The 23,009-nt window shown below is 34.8% G+C and overlaps 1 protein-coding gene across 11 annotated transcripts in view; it reads right to left on the reverse strand.

Moving 5' to 3' along the window:
* The window catches only part of GAS2 (growth arrest specific 2), a 183,197-nt gene that overhangs the window by 116,737 nt on the left and 43,451 nt on the right, over positions 1–23,009 (reverse strand). For 6 of the 11 annotated variants that reach the window (XM_058305634.1, XM_058305631.2, XM_058305630.2 and 3 more), the window contains one exon: positions 17,236–17,372. In XM_058305634.1, coding sequence (XP_058161617.1) covers positions 17,236–17,372 — 137 coding nt within the window. The remainder of the gene's footprint in view (positions 1–17,235; positions 17,373–23,009) is intronic. The other 5 variants (XM_058305635.2, XM_004482439.5, XM_058305636.2 and 2 more) reach the window with 1 other exon arrangement.

Genomic DNA, 23,009 nt, shown 5'->3' on the forward strand with positions numbered 1-23,009 from the left:
CCTGAGGCCTCCTGGTGAAAAAGAAGAAAAGAAAGCATGCCTGCGCAGCGAGCCAGTGCCCACATGGTAAGCCAAGTGCTCATGTGCTGACCGAGTGCCCACATGAGTGCCCATGTGGTGAGCTAAGTGCCTGCGCAGTAAGCCAAGGCCCCAAGGCAAGGGCCCATGTGTTGAGCCAGTGCCCACACAAGTGAGTCACACAGTAAGATGATGACACAACAGAGAGATGAAGGGGAGAGTCAAGGTGAAGCACAGCAGAGACCAGAAAATGAGGTGAGGCAATTGATAGGGAACCTCTCTCCACCTCAGAGGTCCCCAGGATTGAATCACAGTGAATCCTAAAAGAGAAAGATGAGAAAAAAAGACAAAAGAGAAATAGATACAGACGATCACACAGCAAATGGACACAGACAGCAAAAACAAAACAAAACAAAATGGGAGGGGGAGGGGAAGAAAAAAAATGACACCAAGGATTAACATGTTTTGGTTCCTCATTTATAATTAATATACATTTAGATAAGTGGATTCATATATATACATACACATTTATATATATAAAATATAAAATAAAGATTAATCTCTCTTGTCTTAAACTACCTATTGTGCTTTGTTATACTTATCAAAAATCTTTTTATTCTGAGTTTTGTATTTTACGATTAAGAACCTACGATTCCTCATTAGGTTCTGATCATCTAGAACAAGGGTTTTTGTTCTGGGAAGGGCATGAACTTTATAGGAGGTAAAAATTATCTTTATTTTCATTAACTCCTACCTGAAATTTAGAATTACCTTCAATTATAAAAGGAAAAAGACATACAATTTTAGCAGAACCTGCAACTTTTTCATCAATAGAAATCACAGATAGTTTTCATTTATATTACAAACACTGCAGATACCTGGGAATATTTTAGTTACTCTCACCTCTACTTCAAAACTACAGAATGTATTAGAACCAAGACTAGATTATTTAAAAGAAGAAAAAAATAGCAAGCATATTGTTTCCTTGCTTTAATTAATGTTTTAATGTTTATTTTACTTTTGTAAATCTAGTGCCTCCCTTTGTAATCCTTAATGTTTCATTTTATGTATTTAAAAACAGCATTATGAGAAAGGATCCACAAGCTCACCCACCTGCCAAAGCAAGCCATGGCACCAAAATGATTAAGTATCAATATCCCCGATCTAGCAAGAAGACTCCACGACATACTTTCATAACATCTATTGCAAAATAGGATCTCAAGATTTTTCCTGAAATTATTCAAATTCAGTTGGTTTTCTCCATTTTAAGTTTCCTTTATTCATTTTTACTCCAAAAGGTTTCATTCTTTTTTAAACAATTGTTGATTGAATTAAATGGGTTTTTTTTTCCTGCTTTTTGTTTTTTTCTTGGCTCTAAGTTGTTCGAATTGCTACATTATTTACTTCTTACAAGGATGCAGTGAAGCAAGCAAGTCAACCATTAGACAAGCAGCCTTGCCTTTGGGTGAAATTCTACATTACTAGCAAAGTAATATAAATACAAAGCACATGCTACACGACCTCATGCATGATATGTAACACATTTTCAAACTCCTGATGAGACAATACAAGGTATTCATGTAGTCAGCTTCTAAAAGCATAAAAGCAGTTGAAGAGCTCCGTGTACTGTAAACTCAATTACCTCATCTAAAAAACATTATGCCATTATTCTGTAATGTACCAGTATCGCATACCCTGGACCACACACATATAAATAAGGTGAGCACCTACAGTTTAAAATCACCCAGCAAGTCTCAGACATTTTTAAGTGAAAAAGCAATTTTTTCCCCCTCACTTTAAGTCTTTTAAAATAGTTCTTGTAATAAGATCTTGGAATGCTCTTTAAGAAATGACATGCATATTCTTTACTGATTTGTTCAAATAACCTGGATTTCTCCAAAGAATTTAATAACAGCTCATTTTAAAATAATTTTCTATTTTCCATATGGTGAAAGTGACTTTTCTTGACACAGTATACCATATCTACAGTGCTTTGAAAGAGCAGTGCCCACAATTAGTACTATTAAATATCATGAAAAAAGTTCCCCAGTTATACTCCTTTTACAATCTTGTCTAGCTGATGTGCCTACATGAGGCTGAATGCATGTGTGCACATAAATGGAAGAGACGATGTCACCCTGGAAAAATTCACTTAGGTTTACTTTAATGCTCAAGGGACAACATTCTGCTGGTGCTACAAAATCATGTAGACGGAAATAAAGTCAACCTCCCTCTTCCAATCCAGAATTTGTTTTGTTTTTCCATGCTTTCTAGACTTTCACCTCAACATGTTTTATTTTTATTCTTATCTTTCCTATGCCTTTAATGCAACCATGACTCAAGCTGCCAAACAATAACTCACAGTTTGATCTTTTGAAAGTAAAGAACTTCTGATCAGTTTTGAAGGGGGCCTCTTTATCAGCCAGTTAGTATCAATTTGCAGCCTCTGAATACTTGGCAAATTTCTAGGTGGGATTTAGTTTTATGAGATGTGAATATCATCAAGCTTTTTAATTTTTTTTTCATTTTCTTCATTTACTAGGAGACCTTGGTCATGTCATTTAGCCTATCTTTGCTCATTTATTCATCTGTCCAAACACTGGAGAAACAATGGAGTGTGTTAATAGGATTAAATAAGAAAAATGTGCCCAGACAGGACTTTTTTATTTTTTATTACTTTTTTTGTAAGATTTATTTATTTATTTCTCTCCCCTTCCCTCCCACCTGGTTGTCTGTTCCTGTGTCTATTTGCTGTGTCTTCTTCTTTTCTTCTTCTGTTGTTGTCAGTGGCATGGGAATCTGTGTTTCTTTTTGTTGCATTATCTTGTTGTGTCAGCTCTCTATGTGGGCAGCGCCATTCTTAGGCAGGCTGCACTTTCTTTAGCACTGGGCGGCTCTCCTTACAGGGCGCACTCCTTGCACGTGGGGCTCCCCTACATGGGGGACACCCTGCATGGCATCCCATCTATATGTAAAGGGTAATTCCTTGGGCCAAATGTGAATGCCCAAGACAAGACTAATGCCAGAAAGTATCAGCAAGACCCTTATACTTTGGCCTGGAGCTCTTCTCTAAACTCTTTCCTTGGAAAAACTCTAAAGGAGAACGCTTGCATAGGTCAATCTACAGACTGGAAAAATGTGTTACCTTGTTTCTTCTCCTCCTCCTCCTTCTCCTCCTCCTCCTCCTTTTATCTATTAGCTCCAGGCATTCAAGAAAAGCTTTGTAATAACACTAACTGGATAAAAACTTGATGAACAGATATCTCAGAATCTAAATTTCAGCAATAACATGTGAAAATATTAAAATATTCAGGTTTCAACAAAAGATTCCAAAACATACAAGGAAACAGGAAGTGACAACCTAGGCAAAGGAGAAGAGAAAAGCATTCAAATCCATCAATGGAGAATACGACCTGGGATATGCCAGCTAAAGACTTTTAAAGAATGGTTTAAATATGCTCAAAGAGCTAAAGGAGGGCATGGAGAAAGTACTAAAGGAAATCAAGAAAATGACAGATGAATACAAAGAAAATATCAATAGCAAGATGGAAATTATGAAAAGAAATCAAACAGAACTGAAGATCATAGTCAGAGAAATTTAAATTTTCCTGGAGGGGTTCAACAGCTGATTAGAGCTAGCAGAAGAAAGAATCAGGAAACCTGAAAATAAGAGAATTGAAAAAAAATACAGTCTGAGGAACAGAGAGAAGAAAGAATGAAAGAAATTGAACAGAGCCTGGGAAACCTGTGGGATACCATCAGGCATACCAACATAGACTTTGCAGAAAAACCCAGAAGGAGAAGAGAGAGGAGCAGAGAGAACATTCAAAGAAAATGACAGAAAATTTCTCAAATTTAATAAAGGCATGAAAACACACATCCAAGATGCTCAATAAACTCCAAATAGGATAAATCCTAATAGACCCACACCATGCCATATTATAATAAAACTGTTGAATGCCAAAGATAAGCAGAGAATTCTGAAAGTCACAAGAAAGAAGCAATATGTTACATACAAGGGAAACTAAATGGGATTAAATGCTAATTTCTCATCAGAAACCATGGAAGCAAGAAGGAAGTAGGATGATATATTTAAAGTGCTGAAAGGAAAAAAAAAAGCCAACTAAGAAATTCTATAACTGGCAAAACTGTCTTTCAAAAGTGAGGGAGGGATTAAGACTTTCCCAGATAAACAAAATTTGAGGAACTCTGTCACCACTAGACCAGCCCTATAAGAAATTCTAAAGGAAGTTCTGCAGATGGAAAGAAAAGAACACCAAACAACTGACTGAAACCAATGAAGAAATAAAGCTCTTGGATGAAAATGACATTATATTAATATAAATACCAGTAGTAGCTTTGTAAATCTACTTTTTACTTCCTACAAGATATAAAAGGCAAATGCACAATATGTAATGATATATCAGTGGCTTGGACTCATAGTGCCTAAACATGTCATTTGTGACAAGAACAACATAAAAGTGGGGAGAAGGAAAGGTATGGAAACAGTATATGCATATTATTGAAGTTAGGTTGGCATCAAAGCAAATAATACTGTTATAGATTTAGGAGGCTAAATTTAAGCTCCATGTCACAGTAAAGAAAATATCAGGAAATATACAAACTTATAAAGACAGAAAGTAGAGTACAGATTACCAGGGGTGGGGGCAGGGACAGTGGGAGGTAATATAAAATTAGTACAGGGTTTCTGTTTGGTGTGATGGGAAAGTTCTAATAATGGATGGTGGTGTGGGCACTGCAATGTTGTGAATGTAATTGATCCCACTGAATGGTATGATTGGCTGGGGTTAGGACTGGAAGATTTATGTTGTATATGTTTCCACAACTAAAAAAAAATAAAGAGAAACTGATGAGATGACAATTAGATGAGATGGGGCATGTTTGGGGTGGTATGGCTGTAGAGGAGACGACAATTAAATGCAATACATGATACTGGATGGTATCTAAGAATATAGAAGAAACACTCAAAAAGATATTTGTGGGATATGAGAAAAAATGGAATATAGAATGTAAGCTTTATAGCAATGCTATTCTTTTTGAACTTGATAGTTACACTTAACGTGACTAGATAAGTGAATATCCTTGTTCGAAGTAATCTGCTCTCAAATGTTCAGAAGATAGGCAGGCAGACAGACAGAGCAACTGATTGACCCACTGCAGAAAGAGTGATATAACAAAGGTGGCAAAACTTAAAATTGGTGTATCTGAGTATCTGGTGGGTGAGTGTATGTTGGAGTTTTCTGTATGGGGTTTGTATTACTTTAACAACCTTACTCTAAGATTGAAATTATCTCAAAATAAAAAGTTAAATCAATCTTTTTTATAAAAATCATCCAGTAGGCTTACATATAAGCACTCGAGGCACCATAATGTATGTACAGCTATAATATATATTATAAAGGAGGTATTATTATTTTTAATCGGTATCCCTTTTGATTTAGGAGTCAGATGATTTACACTTAAATTTTTTTTAAAAACCTTTCAGTGTATAATTACTGTATAAGTTCTATTCTAAGTTCAGTCACATAATAAAATATTATCTTTTTCTTATGTAAGACCTGTGACTGCTTACAACCAATTTGTTTTCAAATTATTTTGTAAGCTTGATCTCAAACACTATTTATTACCACACACACATCATAGCTTTCCCCTAATAGTAAAGTCCCTAGGAGTAGGACTGTGTCTATCTCTAAGTCAGTATCACCAACACGCATAAGCATAAACACAGCAAATAACATCTTCTCATCTATCCTACCATATATCAGGTTTTAAAATAATGCATGTATGACTCAATTATTATATGTTTGCAATTGGTAATAATCTAAATTATTAAATATTGATAAAATGAACTTGTTATACTCTAGGATTGTTTTTATCTCCTTTTTAAAATTACCAATTGATTAATAAAATAACACATTCCAGAAAGCGAAGAGCAATATTTATTGGGTATTACTCTCTTAAAGTTTTATGGCGACTATATTTTTACTTTGGTTGTTAAATAGTGTTTTGGTAGAGAGCTAATTAGGATTTCTAGGAAGAATCAAAAGAACCATTTGTTTCACTAACCAATCTATTTTATTGGACAAACGGGGCAGTTACTGGGAAAATAATGGAAAAGAAAAAATTTCCAAAATGCAATGATTTCATCTTTATGACTCCTTTAGTAATTGAAAGACACTAACTTTAATTACTAAAAAAAGACCTCATTTCAAATCAAAACATCTCTTGAGCATCAATGTCATGAAAGCCCTTCAGTTTTTGTTTCCCTAATTCTCAGTGGTGAGATTGTGAAGTAAAACTCATCTGATCCTTATGTTATTGGAACCATGGCAAAAACCATAAACAGACCTTGAAAAAAAATTACTCAGACTGAATAAACTGAATATTTAATATGCTTGTTTTTTTAATCATCATTTTTACCTTTTGATAGTGCTTTAAACTCAAATAAAAGCACATCATTGACCCTATATGTTAGCATCTACCATTAACTCAACAATCAACTTCCTCCAGGAACCATTTACTTCACTAACTAGTCTAGATCACGATGGGGTCTATTACTTCAGTCAGTTTCTTTTTAGCATTTTCAGTGTGTTCAGATCTTTGTTCTCCTCACCACCCTAAAATCCTCCAATCCTCTCTGTATTACATACTACTTAAAAAGTTAGCTTTGTTCCTAGTGATTTTGCACATTAAAGACTTTTGAGCTAAGCAAATCCAGCAAAGGGAGAGATTTCACACTTGGTAGGAATAAAATGTCTTCAAGATTAAGTCAAGAGTTGCTAAAACCTATTGATAACATTCTGGATCTTCAAATAAATATCTATATTGGACAATTCATTCATTCATTCATTCATTCATTTATTCATTAATGCATTCATCCAAAAACATATCCACTGAGGGCTTATAGGCCAGACATTATGTTAACCCACAGATGAGTATGCCACAGACGATGTGCTCAAAGATCTTAGAATTCAGTAATGAGAAAAAAGATGTGCAAACAACACAGTATAAAAAAAGGCCGAGGGGTATTGGTACTCTGATCAATGAAAAAATCATAAAGATGTAAGCCAGTTCTATCTACTAAGTGTAGGGACCATAAAAGGCATCTCTCCATTTCCATTTCCTTTCTTAGGCAGTAACACATTAATTTTCCTTTGGGAAACAATCTCTCCCTCATTGTATACAATCTTTTAGCAACTGTCAATCAAGATATAGGGGCAAGACATAGCCAGAGTGTTAGTTCTTATGCAGGTTGATGCGTTGGACTCTCCCTGAAATCTGAACCCTGAGTGCAATGATATAATAAACTTAAATAGCTAGCCCTTACTGGCACCCATCTTTATAAGGCATTCCTCAGTGCTTCTGTATTTATACTTAATGTCCTCATAACAACTCTATATGTAGGTATTATTATGTACATTTTATAAATTATAGGTAAATTATTTATTACTGATTGCAGGTAAATAAATCATAAATTATCTACACTTATGAAAAGTTAAGAAATTTGCCCTAGGCAGTAAGTGGTTGGGTCATAATTTAAACTGAGGCATTCTGGCTGATAATTCCACACTATTAACCACTTCTATTCAGTTGCCCTCTCTAAAAGATGTTAAAATTGATTAATTCTGACAGTGATACTCTGAAGTTCCTGTTTCCATGCTACCTGAACCTTTGGAATGGGTTAAATTTCTAGACACTCTAAGTTCATGTGTGTTTATTTCAACTTTGTTCCTCCAAGATTTATTCCATATCTTTGCACTAAATTCCTTTTTGTTTTTGTTAACAAGAGTTGGTTTTATTTCTTTAGTATAGAGAGCAGAGTTCAGGCAATAGGCCTCAGAGAAATATGAAGTATTTGGTATTAGAGCTACTATCAGAAAAAAAAAAAAAGTGAAATGGGAAGCTAGCAACCCATGGTATTATGCAGAGTGGCATGGGTGGGTCTTATGCTTCTATAATTTGGGGACATTTCTTTAAGAAAAAGAGTACAGGATTATGAATACAAAGTTATATATGAAATTGAATATATATTTAGGATAATAAAAGAAAGGATAACAAATGAATAACTTTTAAAATGACACATGCTGGAAACATCACAAAGACAGAAAAATAATATTTTTATTAGTTAACTGCCTGACACAACTCTATTTTTCCTATAGTCTTATTAGCTTAAAACTTTTTAGAATTTTGGAAATATTAGGAATAAGGTAAGATAATTCAATCTTTCTTCTAGCATGACTGAAACAATTTTATATTATTTTAGAATCATCTCTGCTACACAATTCATTACTGATATCATAAACTTTGAAATTTATGAAAATTTTTAATCAAATTTCAAGAAATCTATCAAGTTTCTTTCATACGTGACCTGTAGGATGTGGAAGAATTTCCCACAGAATAGCTGTGATATAAAGAATTCAAATAATAATATGGTTCATGATTAGGACTGGATCCTGACCCTTGTTTCTGTTACCTGCCCAACCCCAGTTCTCAAAACAGTTAAAGTTCTTATCTTGGAAGAGAGACAGGCTGGAGGTGAAACAGCAAGCATTGCCTCTCAGGAAGCAGAGAAATTATATTTTACATACCTCTACTCTGGGTATTCTCCTGATCCAGCTTCCCTGGATTAGGCTAAATTAAATATACTAATTGACCTGGACATTCTTGGAACCATTGTTCTGTCCTTAAAATCTCAGCCAGCTACAGGATAAGGATTCTATATTTTAAGCTAGAGCTGACACCCTCCGCCAGGTATCAAAATATTGCAGACTGGCTCAGGATGGATTTAGATCCACCTCACAGCAAGACTCAAGAATCCCTGGCCAACTTGCTACACAGCCTCAACATAGTCATTCAAAATCTTGAGCACCACTAAGTGTGCTATGGTACAGTTGTTTTTTTTCCTTCTATTTATACAATGGATTTTGAGAGTGTTACTCTGAGGAGAACAGGATGTAAGTTTAGGCTTGGCAGAATTAATTTACTCTGAGTATACTAACATGATATACTGAATTCAATATGCTAGCATGGACAGCCAGAGATGACCCTAGGAAAGTTTGCTAGATTTGCTAATGCAAACCTAGATGTAATACTAACCTACACTAAATGACACGAGAAGGCCAGAAATCACTTCAAATTTTGAGGAATTATGAAATGCTATGTATACTCTATAATGTGTACCCGCATTCCTCCACACATTTGACTGTCACTCAGGGGAGTCCAAGAGCCTATTTTTTACTCTCATTTGAAGGGTAGAGTTTTTTTATATGAGTCTTCCCTTGAGTATGGGAATGCAGGTGAAGGAAAGTTATTGAAATAAGTGCCCTCACTTTGGTGGCCAGTGGCAGAAAACACATGGTGGCACTTAGCTTCCAGAGGCAAGGTAGACATGGTTTTTATAATGCAAAACTGGCTAATCACAGCTCTTAGAACTATCTGTCTCACAGAAAAATATGTGGTTAATTATAGGGTCTTTTGGTATACATTGAAAAGTAACTGCTAAGTTCAATTTGATTTGTATAACAAAAAGGACAAGAAAACATGAGAGAATCTTTCTGATCACCCAATTTGCAGACTAGAACCGATTGATAGACCCAGATTCTACTAATGGAAGAGAGCAATGACCTCAAGTCTACTGTAAAATTTCCTCTAACCTTTCACTGTATAGGCTTCCTTCTAATCTTCATCTAACAGACCTGAACTGTTTACTAAGCATTAGAAGAGAAAAAAAAAATGCTTCATGGGGGATTAGTTGACAGATGACTTTTTTTTCCTTTATTTTCTTGTAAATGTACATTAAAAAAATATGATATCCCCATATACCCCTACCCCACCCCCACCCTACTCCTCCCACATCAACAACCTCTTCCATCATCATGGCACATTCACTGCACCTGGTGAATACATTTTGGCGCACTGCTGCACCACATGGACAGTGGTCTACATTGTAGTCCACACACTCCCCCATTCTACCCAGTGGGCCATGGCAGGACACACAATGTCCAGCACCTGTCCCTGCAGTGACTTTTTGACCCAAGTCTGTCTTACATTATGACTTTTGGGCCTTTGAAGATATCAGAGGTTATTGTTATATAATTTTTCTGAATGTATAATTGGCTGTATCGTCTCAGCAACTACCTGAATTTTTATTCCCTAACTCATGGAAAAAATTCTTAATTAGTAGGAAAGACCACATAAAATTGGAGCAAAATCACAACTCTGAAAAAAAATCTGAGATTCATGCAAGTATCAATGGCCTGAACACTGCAAGGAAAGTGATTACATTCACCCTTCCGTTCAATTCAAGACAATATAAAAGATTGATGAGAATTGGAGAACAGCAAGGAAATTATAATAAAGCAACAATTTCAATCAGAGTTGCTGTTCCAGTTGTAGTCTTTCCATATCAGCCAAGATCACAGTAACTGGTACGTACCTACTAGCCTGGAAAATGAAATTTTCTTAATTCTGATAAACAGAAAATTCTAAAAACAGTTTGCATCTACTTGACTGGAACAGAAGAACACTTACTATTCTGGAAGTCAACTTTAGCTCCATGCCGTAACCTGCAGGGCCCACAGACATCTCAACATCCCATAAGACATCAAACTCACCTACTACCATATGATATTTTGCTGACTTGATATTGAAAAGTGGGAATAGAATGCAACCCAGATACTTTTGTAAAATACATGCATTCAGTGGGTAGAAGATAAATCTCATTGAAAACACAGGAGGCAGGGAACTAAATCTGGTACTTAAAGGGGCCAGGAAGTAACACTGCCTTCTTAGTAAAGGCCAACATGTAAATATTCTTAGCTTGCTACTGTCTGATCAAAAGTGAATCTCCATCATGGGATACCAGATGGCCATGAAACTTAAACTGTTCATTATGAACTTAGCGCTGGATGATCCACTTTACCATATTTTTTGGTTGTGCCTCATAGCACTCTTTCATCAAGTAGAAGTGTCGTATGTGGAATTAGCTCAATTAAGCCTAAAGACGCAGGTAACATCCATAAGCATATTACTCAATCTCTCTCATGACTGCTTTTTCACATTTTTTCCTCAACTTGCACATATAACCCATAAGAAGTCCTTTTTTGACCAGCTGACTGCAGGTTAAAAGAAATAAAGTTTTTTTTTACATATCGTTCTATGTAAAAAACTGGTATGACCCCATTGCTATGGTATCACAGTCCCATTTAGGCATATCCCTATAAGAGTGTATAGAACAGAAACACTTCCAGTGAGAAAACATTAAGCAAGACATTTTATTGTTTCTTATCGGGAAAGTGAAAGGTTTGGCTAAATGCTAGGGACTTAGAAGAAGGAAGAGTAGATAAATGGTGACAAGGAAATTCAATTTTACACTAGGAAATAAAGTACCTCGATATATTTAAAACTTAATGATACTTACATTTATTTTTTAAAATCCTGAGGAGTTGGACTCTATTACTAATGTTTCTGGTTTTTTATCTTTTTTTCTAGTCCCAGGCAGCAAAACACCCACCAAAAATCATTTCTTTCACATCATTTGATTTATATTCTCTCCGTCTCATCACAATCCATTTTCTGTTGGGTCAATCCTAGCACTTCAGAACCATGAATTCCTTAGGGAATATGCAATCATTTTAGTTGTATAGCCAGATGTGGAAGAGTCTGGATTAATCATAGCTGAAGTATTCTTTTCTTTTCATGAAAAAAATTATCTATTTTTCTGGCAAAAATAGAAGCAGTAAAAACAAATCTCTGAATTTCTCTGAACTCAATCTTGATATGTTTTCTAACAGAAAGTTCTATTGATTTTTGAGGGTAAAAACTCCAATCTTCATGTCTTATTTATTCCTGGGTGGTACAGTCTCCCAAGCTATTATCTTGTAGCTCAGGGATTTATTTGGGTGTTCTTGATGGGCAGGTGTATTATAGGCATTTTATCTGAGTAGGATGTTCTTTCCCTCAAACAAGGGCTGGCTTCTACATTTAGACTGTGAGTATTCAGTTCCTTCCTTGGAGCATAATGTAGTATTCTACCGGGTGACAGAACTTTTTTTTTCCTTCATGAACTTCAAACCTGGTCTAACTACCCAGGGCTCTTTGAAGTCAAGGAAGCTCTGACCCCGGAAAAACACTGATGGACAAAGCAAAGACACTTAAATGAGACAAATGGAAAGGAATATTAGAAAAAAGGAGAGGTTGAACTGAGTATCTTGCCCCATGTTGATTTGATGTCTCAATTGTTAGTCTTTTTTTTTTTTTAAAGATTTATTTTATTTTATTTCTCTCCCCCCTCCCGCCCCAGTTGTCTATTCTTTCTATTTGCTGCGCGTTTTTCTTTGTCCGCTTCTGTTGTTGTCAGCGGCACGGGAATCTGTATTTCTTTTTGTTGTGTCAGCTCTCCTGTGTGTGGCGCCATTCTTAGGCAGGCTGAACTTTCTTTCCCACTGGGCAGTTCTCCCTACGGGACGCACTTCTTGTGCGTGGGGCTTTCCCACACGGGGACACCCCTGCGTGGCAGGGCACTCCTTGCACGCATTAGCACTGAGCGTGGGCCAGCTCCACACGGGTCAAGGAGGCCCAGGGTTTGAACCGCGGACCTCCCATGTGGTAGACGGACGCCCTAACCACTGGGCCAAGTCTGCTTCCCAGTCTTTCTTTTTTTTTTTTTTTTTTTTAAGGAGGTACTGGGGATTGAACCCAGGACCTTGTATGTATATGAGAAGCTGGTGCTCAACCACCGAGCTACATCCACTCCCCTCAATTGTTAGTTTTGTATACAAATCAGCAAAGACATGGCTAATAGTAAAAAGAGCAGAGTAAATATACAGTAAGAAGGGGTCCACACAGTTAACTTCTATCTGGACCAGGAAGTGAAAGTTCATAGATAAATGTAACAATTCTCCTGTTTTGACTGGAGATGTAACTTAGAGTCAGGTAAGTAAAAGCTGAAAGGCATGAAGCCTAAGTTTGGACTTGCCACTTGTTTTTGGTTTTGTCATATTGATGGAATATTGGAAAGATTTGTTTAGATTTTTGCCTTTAATGGTTCTCAGCTCCAGGTATATCAACATTTATAGTTACACTGAATTTTCATATCATTATCGTATGTATCAACTATTTTAGTTTCCTAGGCTGCTAGAGGCAAACACAATGAAACGGTTTGACTTGAACAATGGGTACTTAGTGGCTTACAGTTCTGAGGCTGAAAAATGTTCAAATAAAGGCAATGCTTTTCTTCCTTGACTCCTCTGCCACGTGACAAGGCCCATGGTGGTGTCTGCTGGTTTCTCGCTTCTCTTATGGGTTGTGTTGCTTTTAGCTTCTTGCCTTGTGGCTTTCACTCTCTCTCTCTCTCTACATTCATTCCATTTATCAAGGTCTCAGTAAGAGGATTAAGACCTATTCTGAATAAGGCAGGTCATATTTAACTGAAGTAACCCTATCAAAAGATCCTACTTACAATGGATTCACACCCACAGGAATGGATTAGCTTTAGGAACATGATTTTCTGGGGTACATACAGCTCCAAGTCACCAATCAATAAATCAAAATTACATTTTACATTAAACTGCTACACACTGGTCTCAAATGTTTCTACCCAACTAATGTCTAACTCTGTGAAATCATTTTATCGCTTCCAAGCAAAATCAGAAAATGGTTCTACTGATGCCTGAAATAAAGAATCATAGGATATAGTTTTCTTATGTTCATAGTGTTTTATCATACAAGTATAGGATTTAAAAAGGCACAGATTTATAATTAAACATTAAGTACATAAACTAACATAGTTTAACATAAATATTAGGAATATTTAAATCATTCTTAGAGATATACTTCACACATAACAAGCATAAGTTACTCTTTCCAATGTGTTTACATAGCTGTAAAGCCCTCAAACTATCAACCATGAAAAGTAAAATTATTGCTATGAGAATAAGGAAATGATATTTAAGCTGCTAGAAGAAAATAACAAAGAGCTTCCTGTGATATGACTTTGGATAGGTTCAAATTTGCTGTTGATTTTTTTTAATGTAATTCTCTGTTAACATCTTCCTATGCATAACTTCACTAGCTCAGAGAAGGAGTTCACCAGCTGATCTATACCATTATTGTCCCTAAATTCTAAAATGCCAAAACAGAAAATAAAACAGAAAAACAAAAGGAATAGCATGAATAGCATGAATCTGACAAAAGTATATTTATGAACAATAATGGCTATGAAAGTATTAACCACTTGGTTTCTCATCTTATGAGAATTTCCTTGTAACATGTAGAAAAGAAAAACTAGCCTTTGAATTTTTCATATGGGGAAGCTATTTTGATGTAAGCTGTTTATTGTTAGAAGTCAGTTGTGAAATATATACTGCACAGTATGCAATTCAGTCAAGAATAGTGATGACACAGATATACTATAACTTTCTAACCCAGATTAAATTTGATCTTTGAGCATTGAAAATGAGGTCATAATGGGTATTTTAACATATATGTGTTCAATTAATACAGCTGTGTTTTTTGTTTATATACTAAAATATTTTTTCATAATCAGAATAACTTTGAGCTCCATCTTCAAGTAAACAAAATGATAAATGGTCAAGCAAGTATTTCAAGTATAACACTGCAGTTCTCACTTTGTGGGGAATTTTTCCTTTCCTTCTTTTTATGTTTTATAGTATTATTATAAATATTATACAATTTTAAAATAAATGTTTCCAAGGAAAATAGCTATGGAATTCCTGACCCACATTAATATTACTAGAAGGAATGCTAAAAATTGTAACAAGGAACTATATAACAGTGAAACCTCATGTAAAACTTGAATATGGGTAATATTGCATATATAAGACTTTTTACAAAATATAAATACAAATAAGCTAGAGAGATGGAAACAGAATAGCAACTATCTATGGCAGGGGAAGCATAGGGAGATTGAGAGGTGGTGAGTTTTTGTTTGTTTATTATTATTGGAATAAAAATGCTTTAAAAATGATTGAAGTGATGAATGCACACCTATGTGATTATACTGAATACCAGTGATTGTATACTTTAGATGAATTTATGCTTTATTAATATGTATCAATAAAATTGATTTGTTAAAAAAATCCTAACCCATAACAATTCTAAATATTACATATTGTCATGGAGATTTAGGGCAAATGTACATATATTTACACATAGTTGTCATCATGCTAAATAGGAAAACTTCAAAAAGTACTTATTGTCTACGATTTTTTTTTACTTAATCTATAATTTTAATTAGAATCTCTTAACTGTCCCTTCTGTTTCATATGCGGGAGACAATATTCAACAAGAGTCCTTTATTGTGCAATATACGCATAATTATGAATCCTATTTTACAGATGAGGAAACTAAAGATAGATATGTTCAATTAATAAATAATGAAACCAAAACTGAAGCAAAAGGTGTTCAATGTCAAAGCCTTTGAACTATAGGCTAATGTTTTGGGGCTCTTACACTTGATAATCCTATCATTACAATTGTATTTGGGGATATGTGTTTCTGTTTTAAAAAGCAAAAGCTTATAAAACAAAGCAAAACTTGGAAACTGCATATTAGCAGTAGAGTTGTTTTTCTTTGTTACTACAAAGAGTCCAAGGAATTTTAACACCGAGACACTGGACTCTCTTTTTTCAGCAACAAGTAATACAAATGTTTCGGGACCTATGTAATATTAATGCAAAGCTCTCAAAAGAGCAAACTATTTTTCCCTATGTTCATTTATTTACAGTAAACTCTTTAGACAAATTTCCTGCCTATTAGGCATTATGTTTTCTCATCAACAAGCTGAATTAGGGGCCAGTTACATTACTGTGGAAACCACAGAAGAAAAAGTGGTGTCTTAACTTTAAGACTTGACATGAAGCATTTTCAGTCTCCCCATGTCTGTGCGACCTAAAATGAACCCATTGAGAGAGCACTGGACTTGTAAAGAAGATGTCTTTGTCAAATTCTTGCTCAGCCACTTATGAGTCCTGGGATCTTGTGCAAATACTTTGAGTCTGGATCTATATAAAGAGTTAAAATGAACCCAGTGGTTCCCAAATTTTGCTGAACATTAGAATCCTCTGGAAGCTTTTTAAAAATCCCAAAGCCCAGGTTGCATCCCACAGCGATTAAATCAGCATGTTAAGTCTTGGCAGCCTGGCAGCAGTAGTGTTTAAGGATATTTAGGTGATTTCAATGTGCAGCAAAGTTTGGAAGGGAGCAACTGAATATTTTCACAGAGCTGCTTTTAAGATAAAAAACAACAACAACAACAACAAAAACATGGTGGACATGCTTTGTATATTATATAATACTTCACGGAATTATATGAAATATTATACCCAAACCAAATATAGCATTGTAATCAGCACTGTTTCAAAGAGCTTCATATTTGTTCAAATATTATTTCAATAAACAAAAAGAAACCATATGTTAAAAATTATTTTTACACATTTCTGCCAGAGTTGCTTAAACAGTTTAACGGTTGTTTTCTTTCTAATTTTATTTTAAGCTGTCTTCATTATTTTAACTTATTTTTTCTTCCCTTGTTTCCTTCTCTATTAAAAATTAACAAAGGAATAATTTATCTTGATTTCTTCTACAAATAACAAACACTGCACTTTAATTATGTGTTTTATAAAGAATAATTACATCTGTTCACAAATTTCCTAGTTAAATTGTAACCAGGAAATAATATTACCACTAATGTGTAGAAAGGAAATATGAGCACTAAAAAATAAAACAATATGTCCAAAGTTAATTAGTTCAATACTACTACTTACTTAAACAAAACAATTACACTGCAGATATTTGAGTCCAGCATTATGCAATAATATTTTTGAAAGCAAAGATCTGTTCAGTAAATCTTTCTTGGCCAGACTGTGTTCATTATTTGATGATACAAGTTATTTCTCTGCTAAGCTTTTAATCAATACCTCAAATTTAGCTAGTTTATACACAGTACTTTTGTTTATGAATACCATCAATTTTCAAAACCTTTTAATTAGACTTACCAAAAGGGTTATGTAATTTATGTAATTAGAGTACAAATAACATGTCACCTAATTTAAAAAGCACCCTCTCTGCTTTGTTGTTAATAGAGACTTTGATATACTCATTCACAACAAAATCCTCAAATTAAACTCAATATATAAGGAACTACAAATCTAATCCACATTCTAACAGTGATTTTACCTTGGAGTCATTTACCTTTGTGGGCTTGTTACCATCCATGCTCTCTTTGAATTTCTGTTGTACAATCTCTGCAAGTTGACAGAGCAAAGCACCATTATCCAACTTCTCCATAAAAGTTTCAGCTGTAATCTCTTTCCCTTCAATGACAAAAAGAACCAATATAAAACCATAATCTTGTCCCAACACAAATGTCAGATTCATGCTAAAAAACACATTTGACACAATTTTTATTCCTAAAATTTCTACGCCAGTTATATATCTGGTATAGGTACTTACCAAGAAGAATGCTATCTTTGGAATTTTGTTTTCCTTTGGTAGCAAAAAAGGGTCTCTTTCAACAATTCATATTTTCATAATATACTTACATCAAAGTTTTATTTCACATTATCCTTTGTTAAAGGTGACAAAAACGATATCCTAGGTGAAAGAGTTCTACCATTTAACAAGCAAGGAGAACTAAAACCAACCAGTCAATAAAATTCAGAGAACCAATAGTAACAGTGATTGTACAATTTGGCATGTGGGGTAATTCATTCAATTCTCATCCTCAGTGGCCCATTCAATTACTTTGGCCACCAAGGCAAGACATAAAGCAGAATCAGCATTTTGTATTAGGTATACATGCCTTTGATTAAAAATCTCTTTTCTTTCATGTAAAACAATAGCCATGATATATTAAAAACCAACCACCACTGACAACTTTAATAGGCATGTCTCTAAATACTGTAGAACTAGTTTTCCTGATTAAGATAATAAAAGTAAAAGTAATGCACATGATAAACTTTCATAAAATATATTATCTCTTTTACCACTGCCCTTCCTATTACAGTCCTTGAACTGTAGAATTTTCAGTTTCAGCTCTGCTTTATTTCTCTCTCCATATAACCAGCCTCACTGCTTCAACTACTGCTCTTAAGAACATGATTCAAAATTCCCCATCCCTGAATTTTAATTGGTTCCCAGAAAAACAGCATTTTTCTATCTTTCTTATATGCCCCCAAAAGCATTTTTTCTTTCTTTTCCTCTCCCTCGCACTCTTTTTTAACAGCTTTATTTAGATGTAATTCATACAATTAACCCATCTAAAGTTTATAATTAAATGGCTTTTAGAATATTCAGAGTTGTGCTACCATCATCATCATCAATTTTAGAACATTTCATCACCCCAGAAAGAAATCTGTACACTTCAGCTATCACTCACACCCCAATTTTTCCATCCATCTCACCTTAGACAACCACTATTTTCTGTCTTAAATTCACTTAAAATCCTATCTCCCAGAGCTATCTCATTTTCGTGGTTTCCATTAGTAATTCTTTAAGTTTGAGAATATATTATTTTCCTGCATTAATTTCCTATAATTTATTAGTTGCAAGTCTTGTACATCCAGGCTTCCATTTCTGGTGCTGTAATCTTAATTAAAAATCTTCAGGATCTGATATTTAAACTTTTAGCAACAAGAAAAATAGGGGTTCCTTGTCTCTTCACTTTTCTCTCCAATACATACCACATTCAGTGCTGAAATTAATAAGTCTTATACTACCCTCAGTGGGTCATTCTCCACTCAAAACCCTGTGATACACAAACCGTAATCTCTACGACCTAGAAGGTGAAATCTGTCCACTTTAGCCGAGTAGTCAAAGGCCTCCCCATGTGCCTCTCGGAGAGGTTGAATTACGTACAACCAGAAAAAGCACATGTTCTTAACCTGTTCCTGTGGGTGTGAACCCATTGTAAAGAGGACCTTTTCATTCTGTTCTTTTTGGTAAGGCATGCCCAATGGAATGAGGTAGGGCCTCAATACTATTACAGGAAGCTTTATGAAAAGAAAGCAGGAGGAGTAGAAGAAACAGGAAGTCAATGGAACCCAGAAGAGAAAGGAGAGTACATTGCTAATGCAGTAGAAAAGCCAAGCCAGCCTAAACTGACCCCAAGAGGAAGCAAGCCTTCTTCCCTAACCCACATGGGTATCTGCTTTAGCAGGCAGGAAACCAAAACAGCAGGAAAGTAAAACAGCCTCTAAACCACCTCTCTAACCTACTTTTCCCACAAGATGTTGCGCCTTCCTCTGCACCCTGCCTTGGCGGTTCCTCTAGCAGATCTTCCCATATCTACTGCCACGACTTTGTGCCGTGGCTCCTGTCTGCAGCGCCGTCCCCTACCTCCTAGCTGGCTATGGCCAAATTCTCTCTTTCCTTTAATCAGTCTCGAAAGGCCTAACCACACTGGACTAAACACATTGATCTCATTTCCATATACCACACACATGGGTATCACCCATTTGGGCACTTAGTCGGCGCTCTATTGCTGGTAACTTGTTCTGTATAAGTTCCTGCTTTCTTCAGTACACTACAAATCTCTTGAGGTTTATCTTTTTTCTCTATCTTCCACAGAGGCAAGCATAGTGTTATTTACATAGTCCACACTTAGTAAATGTGTTCAGTGAGTACGTGAACCAGCAGCTGAAGAAATAAGCTACTGGAAATTTTTGATAAAATGTTAAATATTAATTTCATGAACAGTAGTTACATTAAAAGCAAAACAGTAAGAGGAGGTAATGCTTTATACTGAGAATCTCAAAGGCTCGAAGTCTGTTATCTTTCATCTTGAGAAACATTCATGCAGCTCAATTTCATGAACACTTAAAGTAGATAGAACCCAAAAGGAACAATAGATTAACTACTTGCATAAAGTAAAACTCACTATATCTACTATATTTAAATACCAAGAAATATCTGCTTGAAATGATTTTTGTTCCCCAAGTTTGGGGGAAAAGGGAGGGTAAAGAAAGAAAAAGAATTTTTTAATGTTATTTTTCCCTATTGGATAGCTCACATTTTAGCCCCCAGTTAACATAATGACTTTTGCAGGTGGCAAAGCACCAGTGGCTCTTCGTATTCATCACAGAGGTAGCCTACTATTACTTCAAAATTGCATGCAACTCAATTCAGCAATGAATATAATAGTCTCAAGATACAAAAAAACAGCATAACAGAATTTGTATTGTTAACTCACTATATTGGCCTTTATTTTCTAACAATAACAGATATTTTGCAATACGTGTGAAAAACAAATATTAGAAATCATTTTGCAAAATTACTTTATTCAAATGTGATTAAATTTCAAGATGAAGAAGGTAAACTTTGCTCTAAATTGTTGAATAATTCCTTAATAAATTACTACTAAGATTTTCTATGTATCAGAAGAGGTCTTTAAGTATTTTTATTTCATTTTAGTTCCATGGCAATTTAAGGATGTCATTCATAATGTTAAATAAGATGATTGCAATAAACTGAAAAGAACTTATAAATTATAAAAAGAAAAATGACTTTCATTAAAAAGCCATTAGCAGTTTACCAAAAGTTATAAACATTGTACCTGAAGATTTTTTTATCCTGCTTTCCATGAATACTTGAAGAGAGAATTTTATACTGAACATCTGTATCTAATGAAAAATATATTAAGTGTCAGCTTTCAATTTTGGATATTTTATAGCTCCAAAAGGTGGGATTTATTTCTCTTTCTTTTTTTTTTTTTTTGGCTAAAATAGACAGTGTTACATACTTTATATTTGAAATGCACTACCTCAAATGAAGGAAAAGTGCAAGACTGAGAATTAAGGAAAAACCATCATATGTAATATATTTTCCATCCAAAGATTCAGAATAAAATATACATTTAAATGTACTATTTAATTATAAGAAATCAGTTGCAGTCCTTGCATGAGCTGATATATTTCACTGATATTACCAGCAGTGTTTTTTTTTAAAAACAGAATATAAAATTAACACTGACAAACTCATAAGATCAGGCTGTGAAGAAATAATTGCCATTTCTCAAGAACAAGTCCTACAAACCTAAATATCTCTGATAATTAGAATCAGATATTCTTTAATCTAAACCATATAGCTAGTTTGAGAAATCAGATTATAAATACCAGAAGCAGTGGGAGTCTAGCACCAGAGAATCATTTCTTCCCAAACCCCAAATTCCCATGATGTTGGTATAATTAGGAAAAGAAAGGACAGTGAATAGATAGAATTAAATATAAACGTATTTAAATAATCTTGAAGTACCAACCCACACTGTGTTGAAGATTAATCTAAAAGGTCCTAGTCCAGAAAGAGTATCATGAATTCCTGAGTTTTTTATTGCATTCTTCAACCTTCATAACCAGCAATTCATTCACGATCAACAGCTTGCCAGCAGACAAAGAGCAGGGGTGGAGGGTGGGGGAAGGTGAAATATTATGGTTATTCACTTCCCTTTAAGATATCAGGCCACAATGATATTAAATAAACATCTGTCGGAAATCTTCCAACAGATAACCAAAATCAACATTCATGTTTGTACACACACTAGTTTATTCCTTCCAGAAATATTTGTTTGCCATAATTTCCATCAAAATTGGGCATTAATCTATAAAGTGGTTTTAGGCTGGAGCTAACTGGGTAAATCATGCATTTTATTCTCTATGCTGCTGAGAAAAAATGTCTTCCTCCAAATAAATTAGTAATACGAAAGTCAGATTGCTAAAAACTGACAATATCTAATAATGTTATTTAACATTTGAGTTCTTACGACGTGCCAGGCTCTATTCCAAGCACTTTATACGTATTAATGTATTTAATCTTTTCACCAACCTGTGAAGTGGATACTACTATTATGTCCATTTTACAGTTGATGAAACGGAAGCCTGTAAATTAAGTAGCTTGCCTCAGGCCACAGAGCCAGCATATAAAAGAATCTGGCTTTTTAACCCAGGAAACCTAGGTTTTCAGAGCCCATGCTCTTAGCACTATGTTTGACGACTGCAGTAAATATTTGCTGAATATATGACTATTTTCCTATAACAATGCATTGTCCTAGTATACCTGTCTTTTTCTCTTTAGAAACTCAACAGAAAGCCTCCAGAAAAAAAGCAGTTTGGGACTGAGGATAGTGGTCTCAGAAATGTATAGCAATCCACCTCACTAAATGGCTGAGAATGCCACTCAGGCATCTTCTGATATTTGGCCTGATTCATTACAGAAGCAAGCTGGTATATATTTTGTCTCTAAAGGTGATACAAATTCTCCCAAACTCTGCCTTCACTCCTACTGCATCTCTCAATTTCAATGTATCTCCCTAACTGGAGAACTCAAAGCAACTTATTTTTTATCCTAACCCAAATTTTTCAGTATTTTGAGACTGACATTTGAAGATTTGAGACAGAAAATTATTCATTTCATACAGAAATCCCAGATCAGCACCCGTTTCACACTGATTCACATGTATCTTCCCTGCATTTATATTAAGAAAAGACAAAGCTAGTTCCGTTGGAAAAGTCTTAGTAAAAAAGTAGGCACTAACTGTTCTGAAAGGAGTCGGCTTGTGAACATGAACTTGATTCTTTAAACTTTTGTATTAACATGAGATGCCTCCCTCCCTAATGAAATTTTATTGATCATAGTAAGAATGTGAGAGTTCTGTAGGATAAGTATCTGGTAGAAGAGCATAAAGGAAAATAAAAAAAGAAAGCTGTCCTAAACTAATTAGACAGCAGTTGTATTTGACTGCAGCAATGCTGACAAATAGGTGCTTAACTTTTTAATGCCAAAAATGTTGCTTTTAGAAGTAATTGAAAATTGGAAATATTCTACATGGATCACATTAAACAGAAAACAAGTGACTTTTCTTTTAATTCCTTATAGGAAGTTTGGAGAAAGGGAAAATCACCATGACATCAACTGTTATATTAACATATTTTCTACATATAAATAAAATCAACATAATT

Source organism: Dasypus novemcinctus, chromosome 10 (assembly GCF_030445035.2).
Source record: "Dasypus novemcinctus isolate mDasNov1 chromosome 10, mDasNov1.1.hap2, whole genome shotgun sequence".
NCBI lineage: Eukaryota > Metazoa > Chordata > Mammalia > Cingulata > Dasypodidae > Dasypus > Dasypus novemcinctus.